The sequence below is a fragment of the Corapipo altera genome, unplaced genomic scaffold (genome assembly GCF_003945725.1).
Source record: "Corapipo altera isolate COAL_440 unplaced genomic scaffold, ASM394572v1 61411, whole genome shotgun sequence".
In the NCBI taxonomy this organism is placed as follows: Eukaryota; Metazoa; Chordata; class Aves; order Passeriformes; family Pipridae; genus Corapipo; species Corapipo altera.
The window spans coordinates 21,908,956-21,921,777 of record NW_020884875.1 but is presented as its reverse complement, the minus strand read 5'-3'; the positions used below and the strand labels follow the sequence as shown (position 1 = coordinate 21,921,777).

The following is a 12,822-nucleotide window of genomic DNA, read 5'->3' as shown; positions in this document are numbered from 1 at the left end:
CTATTGGATATAACTCTTCACACAAGAGTGCCATCGTACAAAAGGAAAGAGTTTTAAATTTAACTTTTCCTTTAATTACTGAAAAAGAAGTATTCTCCCCTTGATTTCTCCCTTACATCCAGCAGAGGGCAGTAAAAGAACAGTTTTGTGAACTCCAAAGAGTTCATTACTTATCAAGTAGCATATAACAAAAGATTTTAAGATTGGCTTTTAAGTAGAATTACACTACTCATCACACAATCACCTTAAGAAGTTTGCTGCTATTATCAAGAAATTAAGCACAAATTTGCTAACCAAATCACCATTAACACAAGGTACTCCGCATGGAAACTGAAGATGTCTCCTATATCTATCAATTTCAATCTACAAGCTAAAAATTCTATGAAGAGAGAAAAAGAAATACAGGGCTACTTCATGAAAAAACTTATACCATTCTGTCTGGGGTGTACTACTTCAAGGCTTCTGCATCCGAATGGAAATCTAGCTCAGATACAGATATCATGACCCGCTTAGTGGATGAAGGCAAGGTTGTGGATGTTATCTATTAAAACTTCAGCATTTGACCTCATTTTGCAAGCATTCTGCTGGAGAAATTTGCTGCTTGTGGTGTAGACAGGTGCAGTCTTCGCTAGGTAAAGAACTAGCTGGATGGCTGGGCCCAGAGGGTGGTGGAGGATTGAGTTATATCCAGTTGACATCCAGTCACCAGTGGCGTTCCCCAGAGCTCAGTACTGGGGCCAGTTCTGTTTAGTGTCTTATCGATGTTCTGAATGAGGGGATTGAGTGCACCCTAATTCAGTTTGCAGATGAAAACAAGTTCAGCAGGCATGTTGATCTGCTGGAGAGTAGGAAGACTCTGCAGAGGGGTCTGGACAGGTTGGATTGACAGGCTAAGGCCAGTGGTATGAGGTTTAACAAGGTCAAGTGCTGGGTCCTGCCCCTGGGTCACAAGAACCCCATGCACTGCTACAGGTTGGGGAAGAGTGGCTGAAAAGAAGCCTGGCAAAAAAGGACTTATGGTGTTGGTCAATTGCAACTGAACATGAGAGTCCAGGTGGCCAAAAAGGCCAATGGTATCATGGCTTTTAGAACAAACAGTGTGGCCAGCAGGACTAAGGGAGTGATCACCCCCCGCAGTCAGCACTGGTGAGGCTGCACCTTGAATCCTGTGTTCAGTTTTGGACTCCTCACTACAAGAAGGACATTGAGGTGCTGGAATGAGTCCAGAGAAGGGCAATAAAGCTGGTGAAGAGTCTGGAGCACAAGTCCTATTAGGAGCAGCTAAGGAAGCTGGGAGATCCTCTCATGCTTCCATGTGAATGGAAGCTGGAGAAAAGAAGGCCCAAAGACCTTATCGCTCTCTACAACTACCTGAAACGTGGCTATAGTGAGGTGGGGGTCAGTCTCTTCTCCCAGGTAATAATTGACAGGATGAGATGACATGGTTTCAAGTTGTTCCAGGGGAGGTTCAGATTAGATATTAGGAAAAAATTCTTCACAGAAAGGGTTGTAAAGCATTGGAACAGGCTGCCCAGTGAAGTGGTAGAGCCACCATCTACAAAGTTATTATTGTAGGCACTTTCAGACAGTTACACACATGCAATTTCCTTTTGAGATGGTAAAGTGAGATGCAATCTGACAAAAGCATATGTATTGAAGTCTCACCTAGTCTTTTTTATTTGATTCAGAAATTTGTGATAATTTGCTAAAACTTTAAAAATGCAAGACGCTTCTTCACATACTTTTCCTTAATCACTGCTTAAATAGCTATACTTACAGTAAGTACCACAAGACTCATTTTTCTGTAGACTGAATATGTTATTTTCTCATGACATTATTAAGAAATTCAGAAAGTTAAAATAATTTAACAAAAATGAAGTAAAGAAAATATTTTATCAGATTATGGGTTAATAGGTAACATTCCCTGATAGGACCATCTTTAGGGTATAGCAATTGTACATTTTCAAAAAACTGAGTGCTGTCTTTTCAAATTTACAGATGGTGGGTACATTCAATCAAAATATTTAGAAAGATAAATAATTTGCTGACTTGCTCCTCCTCCTTTCAGCTCATGATTCCTATGCTAGTATATTAAAAGCCACAAAGTCACAAGAAGAGCCCTTATTTGAGTATTTGGAAGCAAAACTCTTCGTTTTTTAAAAGGGTCATTGGAACCCACCAGTACACAGCACTTTCCAGCTGAAGGCAAGTCCACCTAGACCAATATGTGTAGATCACAATATATGACAACAGATTTCCAGTAGAACTCTTTGAGGGCACAAAGGTCTACCTTGTTGGTCAATAAGTCAGTGGTTTTAGCTGATGAGCTTTGATCTTCCCTGTAGGAATTTTCTTTTGTACTTCAGCTTCAATGCAGGACTCTACCTACCTAGAAATCAATGCTTTAAACACTTCTTTTGCCTTTAAGACAAAAACAACAGAAAACAAGTACTGCTGAAAACTATGTCACTTGTTACTTTAAGGGCTCGTAAAATTCTGCAAGCGATAGTTCCTTAAAATTCATTGAAGAAAATATTTAAATATGCCTTAGTAGAAAACATACATAAGGATAAAGAATCATCCAGTCGCTATACTTTTCTGCAATGACAAATATTCTACCAAGAAAGTCTTGATCCAGACTGTACATACAGATAACATAGACATTACAAGGCCTCTCAGTGGACAAACAAAATGTTGAAATCTAGGAGAAAACTAGCAGTTTATTGTAAGGAGCACACTTGCAAGATATTATTCTCAAACACCTAAGACTTCTCAGCAATAGGTGTCACTCAACAGACAGGAAAACTAAAACTACCTGTAGCAGTTAACTCTAGATACGAAGAGGCTGCTGTAACATCACTGTGATCTTCCAGTATGCTATTCCCTCACCTAGCACATCATCTAGTAATTTCCTCAGCTTCAGCAGAATCTCCACTGCAAATCCAATAAACCAAAAAGACAAGATAGACAAATTAAGAGGTCAGGGGAAATGTACAGACTTCCTGAAGTAAAGTTAGCCTTGTTTTCATGTTTACATAAAACTTTTCCCACCTGCTGCTCAAACACCAGTCTCAAGTCAGGCTCAAAGTGTAAGTGGCATTCACCTCTTCAGCCTTTTCCGCAAAACCAATGTTCAACATTTTCTTCATCACGTAGACAGAATTCGTAGCCTAACTGGAAGGTTCCATCCCACAAAAATTAAATTGTTCAATGTCAATGCCTGTTGAGCCTAAGAGCAATAGTGAAAAAGCCTTACTTCGAGTTCCTTTTTAAGTTGCTTCTCTCGTTCAGCGCTGCATTTAAGTTCACGGGCCTGGCATCTCAGCACCTCCCTACAGCCACTGTGTTCCACCTCCACATCTCTCAATTTCTTGCGTATATTTTGCAGTTCATTATTCAGCTCCTAGGAAAAAAATAAAGCAGTCTGAGATACTTTTTCTAACATAAAGTATTATAGCAGAAGGGTCAAAAGAGGAAAGCCAACTGCCTCAGAATAAGTTATTAAAATAATACACCAGCACAAGCCAGCAGAACCACTTGCTCAACAGCAGAGGTGCTCACAGGTAACATGTGTTGGCTCAAAACTCACTATGAACATGACCTTCTGCGGTAATACTAAAATCAGAGCCAATTCTCCATATGAAATTTTTCTCTAACAGAGTACAAGGCTGCTGTTCCAATCTCCTCTCTCTCCCAGCTCAATAGTAATGATGGAGAGGGAAACAGTTAAGTGCATTTGATGACATGAAACTTAGGGACAGAAGCTCTATTTTGTTCTTATTCTAACTGTTAGAACTTCAAATCAAATCATTTATTGAAAGTTACTTCCATAAACAAATTTCTGCTATCCTGTGAAGGACTTTTCTGTCTACAAACTGAATTACTTAAAAAAATGACATACATGAACTACAAAGTTCTCAGAAGAATAAAATAACTAAGCTGTTCCCCACCACAATTTCTGCTTTTGGAAGCTGAACCAAGCTACAAGCTGGTGTAAGTACCAACACTATTGCACTCAGCAGCACTGCTACAAAATCCTCATTCACACCACAACACATGCGGAGGAAAGTAGCCAAATAGTGAACCTCAGTAGTCTGGCACATATTTCAGTTGGAGGTCCCAGAAGTCTCAAAAAGAATAGCTTTGTTCTAGTGGACAGAAGTAAGTTTTTCCATAACTAGCATTAGAAACAAGCTATAAATCTAATGACTCAGCTGAAGGACCTTTGGAGAGCCAATTTGTTAAAATTACTTTCTGCGCAAAACACAGGAAGATTACCATAAGTCCTCCTGTTCATTTAGTCCTACCCTTTATCATGGCAAGAGAAATTTTGTGAAAATAAACCCGTTGGTCTGTAAATTCTGCTATTACTCTTACATCACATAATTTTGTTCCTGGAAATCACTAATCATAAGGCATCTGCAGAGTGGGGAGGAGAAAGAGAAGAAAATGAATTATTCATAAAGAATGACTCTTTGGAAGATTGAAGTTTGACAGAACCATGTTTATATATGAAGATCAAAGAAATATAAGTCTTTTCCAAAGTTTGGAAAACGAATTTTGGAAGTTCTTCCTGACTGAAGGTAGAATGTTTTGTCCACTCAAACATGATAATAAGAGAATCACAACTCCCTTATTAACACAGTGCTAAGTGTTACTAAGTGAAGAAAATAAGTTTTTGGGGGTTTCTTTCATGTGCAGGCACTATGTCACAATTTTTTTGGCATTCTCTGGAAAGGTAACAAGGAGCATGCATGTGGATTAAAAAATGTAAACCTCGGTAAATCAAAATATTGCAAAAATAGTCTATCTGCATATGGATTAAATTTAAGATAATCCTCTAACTTTGCCTGTAATATCAAGAAATGAAGAGGTTTCTTCCCATCAGCATGCTAAAAAAATTACTTTCACTGAAATATACAACTACTCCTACTTTTTCCACATTGGAAAGATACAGAAATATTAATCTCTTTAGATTTATCTTCCACATACTAAAAAAAGTGAGCTGAGAAAAGTGCACATGAAATAAGTAATACATAGTTTGCTGGAAAATACTACATCAAAACTTTAAAACATTTTATACTGGAAATGTATTTAACGCTAGCAGCCTAAAACTGACAAAAATACTGCACCAAGTTTTTTGAACAAGTCAACATGACTTGTAGAATTTCAGAATTGTAAAGTCTATGAACTTTCCAGATGTGGTATGACTGTGTCAGACTATTCCAGCAGTCACCTGCACTTAGGAAGTTCAAAGAGAAACATACTTCACCATGTAAAAAAAATCCCGTTATACATACATGTATATCTGCATGTCACGTACTTTCTATACACATCTGCTTATGAAAAACATGCCTTTTTGTTTGCTTTTTTTTAAAGTGTGTATAAACAATACAACCACACAAATAGGCTAAGGAAAAACTGAGTGCTTCTGGGAAGGAGTATTATATCCTGATTAACCACAAGATGATGCTATTGCACTTACTATTGAACCCCAACACCTTTTATCATGTACTGGACGGCAAGTTAGCACGCTCAACAGAGCACAATACAAACCCGTTGGAGAGCAGAGAGGATTACTTTTTCTCCATATCATAGAGACACATTTTAGTAGGTTAAGCTGACTTCATTTCCATGCCTACCTGAGCATTTTCATAGCCAAGTTCAGATTCACAGTTCATAAAGTGCATCTTTGCCAACCAGGATTTGTCATACATACTTAGAATCTCACTCCTAAGTACATAGTAAGACCACAATTAAATCTACTTTTATCTAGCTTTCATTTCATAACTCAGAATAACTATAAATGATTTTAAACAGGACTGTAAATACACAACACAAAAGACTAGAACACATTTGAAACCATAATTTATAAACCCCTCCTTCCAGATCTTGCCTTAAAACAGTTGAGGAAGTACTTTTGAAATACACATAATTAAGGGATTCTCTCTGCCCTGTCTGTTGCAACAGCTGCTTCTACAGGTGCCATATAGAATCTGACCAACAGCATCATAACATAATACAACAGGTAGGTTTGATGTCAGAAACTGGCTATCAAGCTGCCAGGTAAGGGTTGTTTGGTGTCATTTGGGAAGACTATTTGGTACTATCCCCAGCTTGGAGCTGATTGGGCAGGAAGAAAGCAATCAGAAAATTTTCTACTGCTTGACCAGTGCCCAGACCAACTGACAAGTTTGTCACATCTTAAAAGGTGCTATAAAAGAAAAAAATTTTAAAAATTGATCTTTTAGAAGCAATCTATTCTCTGTATCCATTATGTAATATAAACACCTATCAGCCTTAACAGAGCCTTTGCACTAAACTTCTTTTTATGAAGGATACCTACAGCTGAATACATTCTAGCTTTCCCTCAGAGGGTATTCTTACATAGCTAATATACAATGTATTTCACTTGTCATTTAAACAGACAAAAATTATTAAAGTACATTGGTATCATTGTTTGTGTCCCTGTGGAGGAGGTAAAAGTTAGGTATGTTAAGTCGGCCCTTCCATACCATAATACTACTTGATTTCTTGGAAACATATTTCAGTTTTGAATAGCTTGACTGTATAAAAAAGAATAAAACAAGTTTACACCTTTATTACTTTTTACACATTTAACACCTGATTTATACATATCAGTGCAATATAATTTCAAAAATTCCTTTTTTCAGGAAATACGATGAAATTAACTATGTGAAGAACAAAACCCGACAGTCTAAAATAGATCTCTTAGGTAATTTTTACCTAACCAAATGGCAGAGTTTCTAACAATGGTTATTTTTCATATGTGGTATGGAGCGAATAATGTACAATGCACAGCTGGAAATCCTGTCACCACCGTTCAGGTTCTCTGAAAGTATGTAGTCTTCGTATTATACAAATGATTTTCATATTCATAGGCTATTGGATATCAGACTCAGAGAAGTAACTGGGAAATTGAGTCAGCGGGTGTTGGGTGTCCCTGATGTTACTAACTCAGCCTTACATGACAGTGCAAATGGACCCTGCACTGGTACCTTCGTTTAGGGGTTTACCATCAAAATCAGCCACAACACTTTTCATCAAAGCAAGAAAGACTGTGACACACTAAGTATAACTTTCTAAGGCTACATACTTCAGAAATATTCTGCAGTATTTAGCTATTTGGGGGATTTTTTCCTAAACCAGAAAGACCTCAACCCACTACAAATGTCACATCAACAAAGTTCCAGGCATCATCTCATGCAACTTTCCAACAATTAATATCATACCAGCAAAATCCTTTCTACTTCATTTCTTTCCTTAAGAAGGAATATGTATTCATTGTTGTAAATTCTGCTGATATCATCCTTTGCCCTTGAAAGTCTTTGTTGTTCTTCTTCCCACTTCTGCTGAGCATTATGAAATATTTTCTCAGTCTCCATCGCTTTCTGCTGAAGGTTTTCATTGAGTACTATTGTTTACAGAAAAAGAGAAACAAAAAGTACAAGTAGCTCTGCAAAGCATGTCCAGAAAAAAAAGTATGATGATCATCAGTTCTTCAGTGTACTGTGACATCCTGTGATATACTGGAATATTAACACTTCTAGCACTGGAGAGCACCACCTTCATTACAAAGAAACTATCAAAATTGTGTTCCTATAGCATCTTTCACACAAGGAGATAGGAATATTTTAGAGATTTTTAAAAATTAAAACTCTTCTCCTCTTGGAAAGGAATAAAAACTTGAGATAACTCTTTCAAGTGACCTCTCTATAGCATGGAGGATTTATTTTCAGATGTCTACATTTGGCCAGCTTATTTCCAAATGTAATTTTTGATACAGATGTTAGTCCGTATCAATTAAATTTGAGCTCAGTTTAAGTGACAGTAAAGACAGGCACCTGCTCCATGCAGGGGAGGTTAACCTAAGACACGTTGGGCTAGCAAGCAAAGGCTTAGCTTTTCCAGTGAGACTTATGGCTGTGCAAGAGATCTGAATCTTCAGCCCAGCAAACAACCTGAGACAGAGGAACATTGCACATACTCTTCTGTGAAAGCTCAAATGCCAGGGGAAGCCTCATTAACTGCAGGAAGTTTTACAGGAGCTTTGCTTAATTTTACTAAGTGGCTTTCAGATGAAAATACTTTGTATTGGCCTTTCATTTTACTGAACACAACTAACTACACTGGCAATTAAGTGATCACCACTTTCTAACAGATTTTTATCTCAAATTCATCCCAGCTTTCTGAAATTTCTTCCTAGTCAGAGAAGAATGAAAAGAACAGAAGAGGCACATTAAGACAAAACAGAGAGTCAGTGGACGCAACAATAGGAAAAGACTGTTGGATTCAATGGGAATGGCAGAAAAACAATTTGGAGAAATACTGAAGAGGACAAGGCATAAATGAGGCATTCTAAGCACCACATGAGGTGAGAAAGGCTCCAAGTGACCAAGGAGAAGAAACTAAAGTATTAAGCACAATGATGATTTGAGGGTTTTTGCACCTGTCACAGAAACAAAAAGTTTGAGAAATTTTGACCAATGGAATTTACTGTCAGCCTTGGCTATGGTACTGAAAGAAACTAACACACACACATATACACACACCCATTCAAGAAAACCTCCCTTGTCTCTGCAAAACCCCTCCTACACCCTTTTTGTTCACCAGTCCCCTCACCACACATTAGCCCAGTCCCTTCATGGAGGTGACAGGCAGCACAGCAGACTGGGGTCACTGTGCTGTGGTTCCTCCATCAGCATCAGTCCCTTTTGAGTCCTGCCTATTGGTGCTGGCATGGCACTACTCACTTCTAAATTGGTAAGGAAATTAGCAGTAAAGTGAGCAAGCACAGAAAGAAAGAGCTTTTCTCTAGGTGAGAAACTAGCAGTTCAAGTCTTCAGCTTGGAATCACAGAGAAATTTCCAAGGGAAAAAAATTACTTCTTCCAGTTTGCAATCCATTAGATTTGTATATATCATGTGTTTCTCCAAAGGAGTGAAAGTTCAGCTTTCCAATTATTTTAAAAACAATTGGTACTTTTACTACTTGCAAGATTCAGAATCTGCTTCCATTCTTGGAAGGTTAAAATCTTCAAAAGTAGTGCTCCAAACTCCTCACTGAACATCAAAGGTTCATCAAACTCACAAATTCATCTCTTGTACTAGATTAAAAAGATACTGTAACAGTTTAGGTAACTAAAAATGCACCTCATTTACTTGTAAGAATGAGAAATCTCTCTCTGTTTGAGAAGTATGAAGGAAATCTGAGTTTCTGAATATGAAAGTGGTAGGGAAAAAAAAGCCTAGATAAAATCATTCCTTTCCACATACTACTGTCACAACATGCATTACCTTTAAAAAGAGAAACAAAGATGACAAGAAGTAAATAAACCAGATAAGAACAATGAATAGCGTGAAACATTTGAAAAGATGAAAGAAAATAGCAGTATGAGGAGAATTTCTGGAAGTAAAGTTGCTGCAAATATGCAAACAAATTAAGAGGAATGGATTTTTTTCTTTCTTTATTTATTTTTTTTCCCCTGAAATGGAAAAGGAAGGACTACTGGGCATGGAGATAACCATGACGTGGAGACAGTCAAATCCATCATGATTACAGCTCTGTACATAGACACACAGGAAGGAATGATAGAAGGTAAGGAGCAAGAGGTAAAAAAAGGTCTGGCAGGTTAGTTTTAATCCACATATGAGACAGGAATTTTGTAAACTCTTATGAGTTTTCAAAAGCAGATGGATAAAACATGGAAAGGGTAAGAGAGATCCAAGAAAAAGAGCAGTAACTAGAAAATTTAATTAAGTCCCTGATTCTCATTTATCTTACTGACTTGGAACTGATTTAGCCTTTATCCCATCTTTGCTTCTTTGAAACTTACCTTGCAGTTCCGCAAGTTTGTTTTTCGCATCACTTAACTCTTCTTCTGCAGTACACATTTTCTGATGGGCATCTTTTCTTGCAACTGCCAATTCATACTCCAGACTTTGTCGAATGGCCTCTCCTCTCTCAAATTCCGACCGTAATTTGATTATCTGGTTTTCATAGTTGGACACCTAGAAAATAAATTTCTTTCAGAAAACTGGCAAAAATGTTCCAAAACTGTGAAATGTTACAGAAATACACCTACAGAATATTTTTTAAAAATATTTTGAATCCCATTCACAACTGCCATCTTATTCCACTTGAATTTGAAATATACTCATGCAACTGCATATTTATGCCCATTTTGATACTTCTACTGGTTTCATGCAAACTGATCCTATTCCTGGATGAATTTCATGTATGTTCAACACACCCCTGTTTTTCAAAAAACACACTGCCTTAAGAAAATTAACATTTTAATACTGTCATCTTCCTGCAACTCAGAGGAAAAAATGCAACAACAGAAACATTATATTTCACAGACAATTTTCTGTGAAACTTTCCTTAACACTCACAAAAACAGTTACATTGGGACAGTAGACTGTCAGACATCTAATAGCTCACAAGTATATGCACAAGCATAATATTCAGTCCAGTAATGTCCAGAAGTCAAACCAGAATGCTATTAATGTTAACAGAACAAACTAAGAATGAAAAATACTTTAAAAAGGGATATTATACAGACTAAGAAACATAGTGTAATCTTTGCTGCCAAAAACTGGATCCAGAAAATCAAATCCATGCTATTTCAACACAAGAAGGTGGAAAGTAAATTACGTATTTCTTCAGAACATGTACAGAGCAGCATGTTCAAATGAAATAAAAGAAAATACTTACTTAATCTTTTCTTTAGTTCGAATATCAGCTTTCTCATTAGCAAACATACGAAAAGGTGGCCACTGAGTGTGGCACTGCTGTAAACGGTTTCAATCTATTGCTACTAGGAACACCTCCCACACTTGCTGCCAATCTGGCAGCTGATAACCAGGTTTAAATTGTGCTGCTGAACAAGTACTTTTACTACTATAGGCAACAAATCTACTCTTAGCTGTCTGCTAGGTGCAGTTGATGTGGGTGTTCATTCATCTGTTTTTGGTGAAATCCAGCCAATAAACCAAGTTTGCTGTTTCATATCCATTTATTAGCGGAGTATGTACCCAAATTAAGAGGCTCCTGCTTCTCCCACAATGATTTGCTCTTGTGCTTCAGTTAAGTCATTATTTTCCCACTGCTGTGGGGTGATTCTATAAAATGGATCCTTGGAATTATCTTGATTAAAAGTAACAAACCAACAAACAAACAACCTCTTACATTGAGCTGGGGGTGCACAAAATTCTTCTGCAACATTTTGCTGTTGTGAAGTGCTCAGGTTACCTACATCCACCTTTAACTAACTATGACAGTAGAGGTGCTAGCAGTTCCTATGAGCAGGTATGAGGTCTCTACAGTGACACCTTCCTTGTTATTTTTCAGTTAGTGACTGTGCTTTTGATCCGCCACATGAGAGTGTTATTTTAATGAAAAAAGAAAACATTTATTCAAAGAGTAGTAAAGCAAACAAAAGAAAAGTCTTTACCTCTTGATTGTGTTGAATAGTTAAGTCTAAATTTTCTGTTTTAGCTTGAAGAAGTTTCCATCTCAGATCTAAAACAGCATCCAAATCTGATTCACTGCTATTCTGGAGTAACTCACACTCCACATTATGTAAGCTACAAAATAAGAATGTTATCAAAAAAACTGAGTACTATTTGGCAGATAGCTGGACCCACGTTTGAGCACCACAAGCTGCACCTGAGTCAGGACAATGCCTGGTATCAATACAGACTGAGGGACAAACATATCGAGAGCAGTCCTGCCACGAAGGACTTGGGGGTGCTGATGGATGAGAGGCTAGACATGAGCCAGCAGTGTGCACCTGCAGCCCAGAAAGCCAATTGTATCCTGGGCTGCATCCAAAGCAGCGAGGCCAGCAGGTCGAGGGAGGGGGCTCTATCCCTCTACTCTGTTCTGGTGAGACCCCACCTGGAGTGCTGCATCCAGCTCTGGGGTCCCCAACAAAAGAAGCACATGGACCTGTTGGAGCAAGTCCTCATGAGGCCACCAAGTTGATTAGAGGGATGGAGTACCCCTCCTACAAGGAAAGGTTGGAAGAATTGGGCTTGCTCAGCTTAGAAAAGAGAAGGCTTCAGGGTGACCTAATTGCGGCTTTCCAATATCTGAAGGGAGCCTACAAAAAAGATGGAAAGAGACTTTTTACAAGAATATGTAGTGACAGGATGAGGAGGAATGGCTTCAAACTGAAAGAGAGTAGATTCAGACTAGATATTAGACAAAATTCTTTACTGTGAGGGTGGTGAGGCACTGAACAGGTTGCCCAGAGAAGCTGTGGATGTCCTATCCTTGGCAGTGTTCAAGGCCAGGTTGGATGGGGCTCTGAGCAACTTGGTCTCATGGAAGGTGTCCCTGTCCACAGCAGGGGGATTGGAACTAGATTATCTTTGAGGTTTGTTCCAGCTGAGGCCATTCTATGATTCTGTGATTTAATGACTGTATTGACACGACATAGCTTGCATACACCACACCATCTTCTTCAGTCTGAATTATGTACTTTCAGGGATCTAGAAAATAAACCACAAAAACAGTAACTGTACTACTAGACTTAAAAATACAGAGGTGGAGCTCACCTTTTAGTTTCTGTGACAGAGCAGTTGACTGGAGAGGATGAACTCATGATGTCCAGTATGCAGCTTTTAAGTCTATAAACTCTGGAAAATTAAGCCTTGACTTTTACTTGATAAGTTTCAAAGATTATTCTTCCATACCAAAAAGCATTAAAACCTGTAACAGAGACATGCTTTAGTTTATTTGGCAACATAATAAAAGAATCTTTGGTTAACACTCATGATCAGTTATGAAACAGTG

General features: G+C 38.0%; 1 protein-coding gene across 3 annotated transcripts in view; it reads right to left on the bottom strand.

The window, feature by feature from the left end:
• CCDC171 (coiled-coil domain containing 171) overlaps nt 1-12,822 on the bottom strand; it is a 143,935-nt gene that overhangs the window by 128,272 nt on the left and 2,841 nt on the right. For 2 of the 3 annotated variants that reach the window (XM_027634420.1, XM_027634421.1), the window contains 5 exons: nt 12,585-12,738; nt 11,477-11,609; nt 9,857-10,031; nt 7,254-7,435; nt 3,257-3,403 (listed from right to left, as the gene is read on the bottom strand). In XM_027634420.1, the coding sequence (XP_027490221.1) occupies nt 3,257-3,403; nt 7,254-7,435; nt 9,857-10,031; nt 11,477-11,609; nt 12,585-12,631 (684 nt within the window). In that variant the 5' untranslated portion in view covers nt 12,632-12,738. Of the gene's footprint in view, nt 1-3,256; nt 3,404-7,253; nt 7,436-9,856; nt 10,032-11,476; nt 11,610-12,584; nt 12,739-12,822 lie in introns of those variants that run through there. The other variant, XM_027634422.1, reaches the window with a different exon arrangement.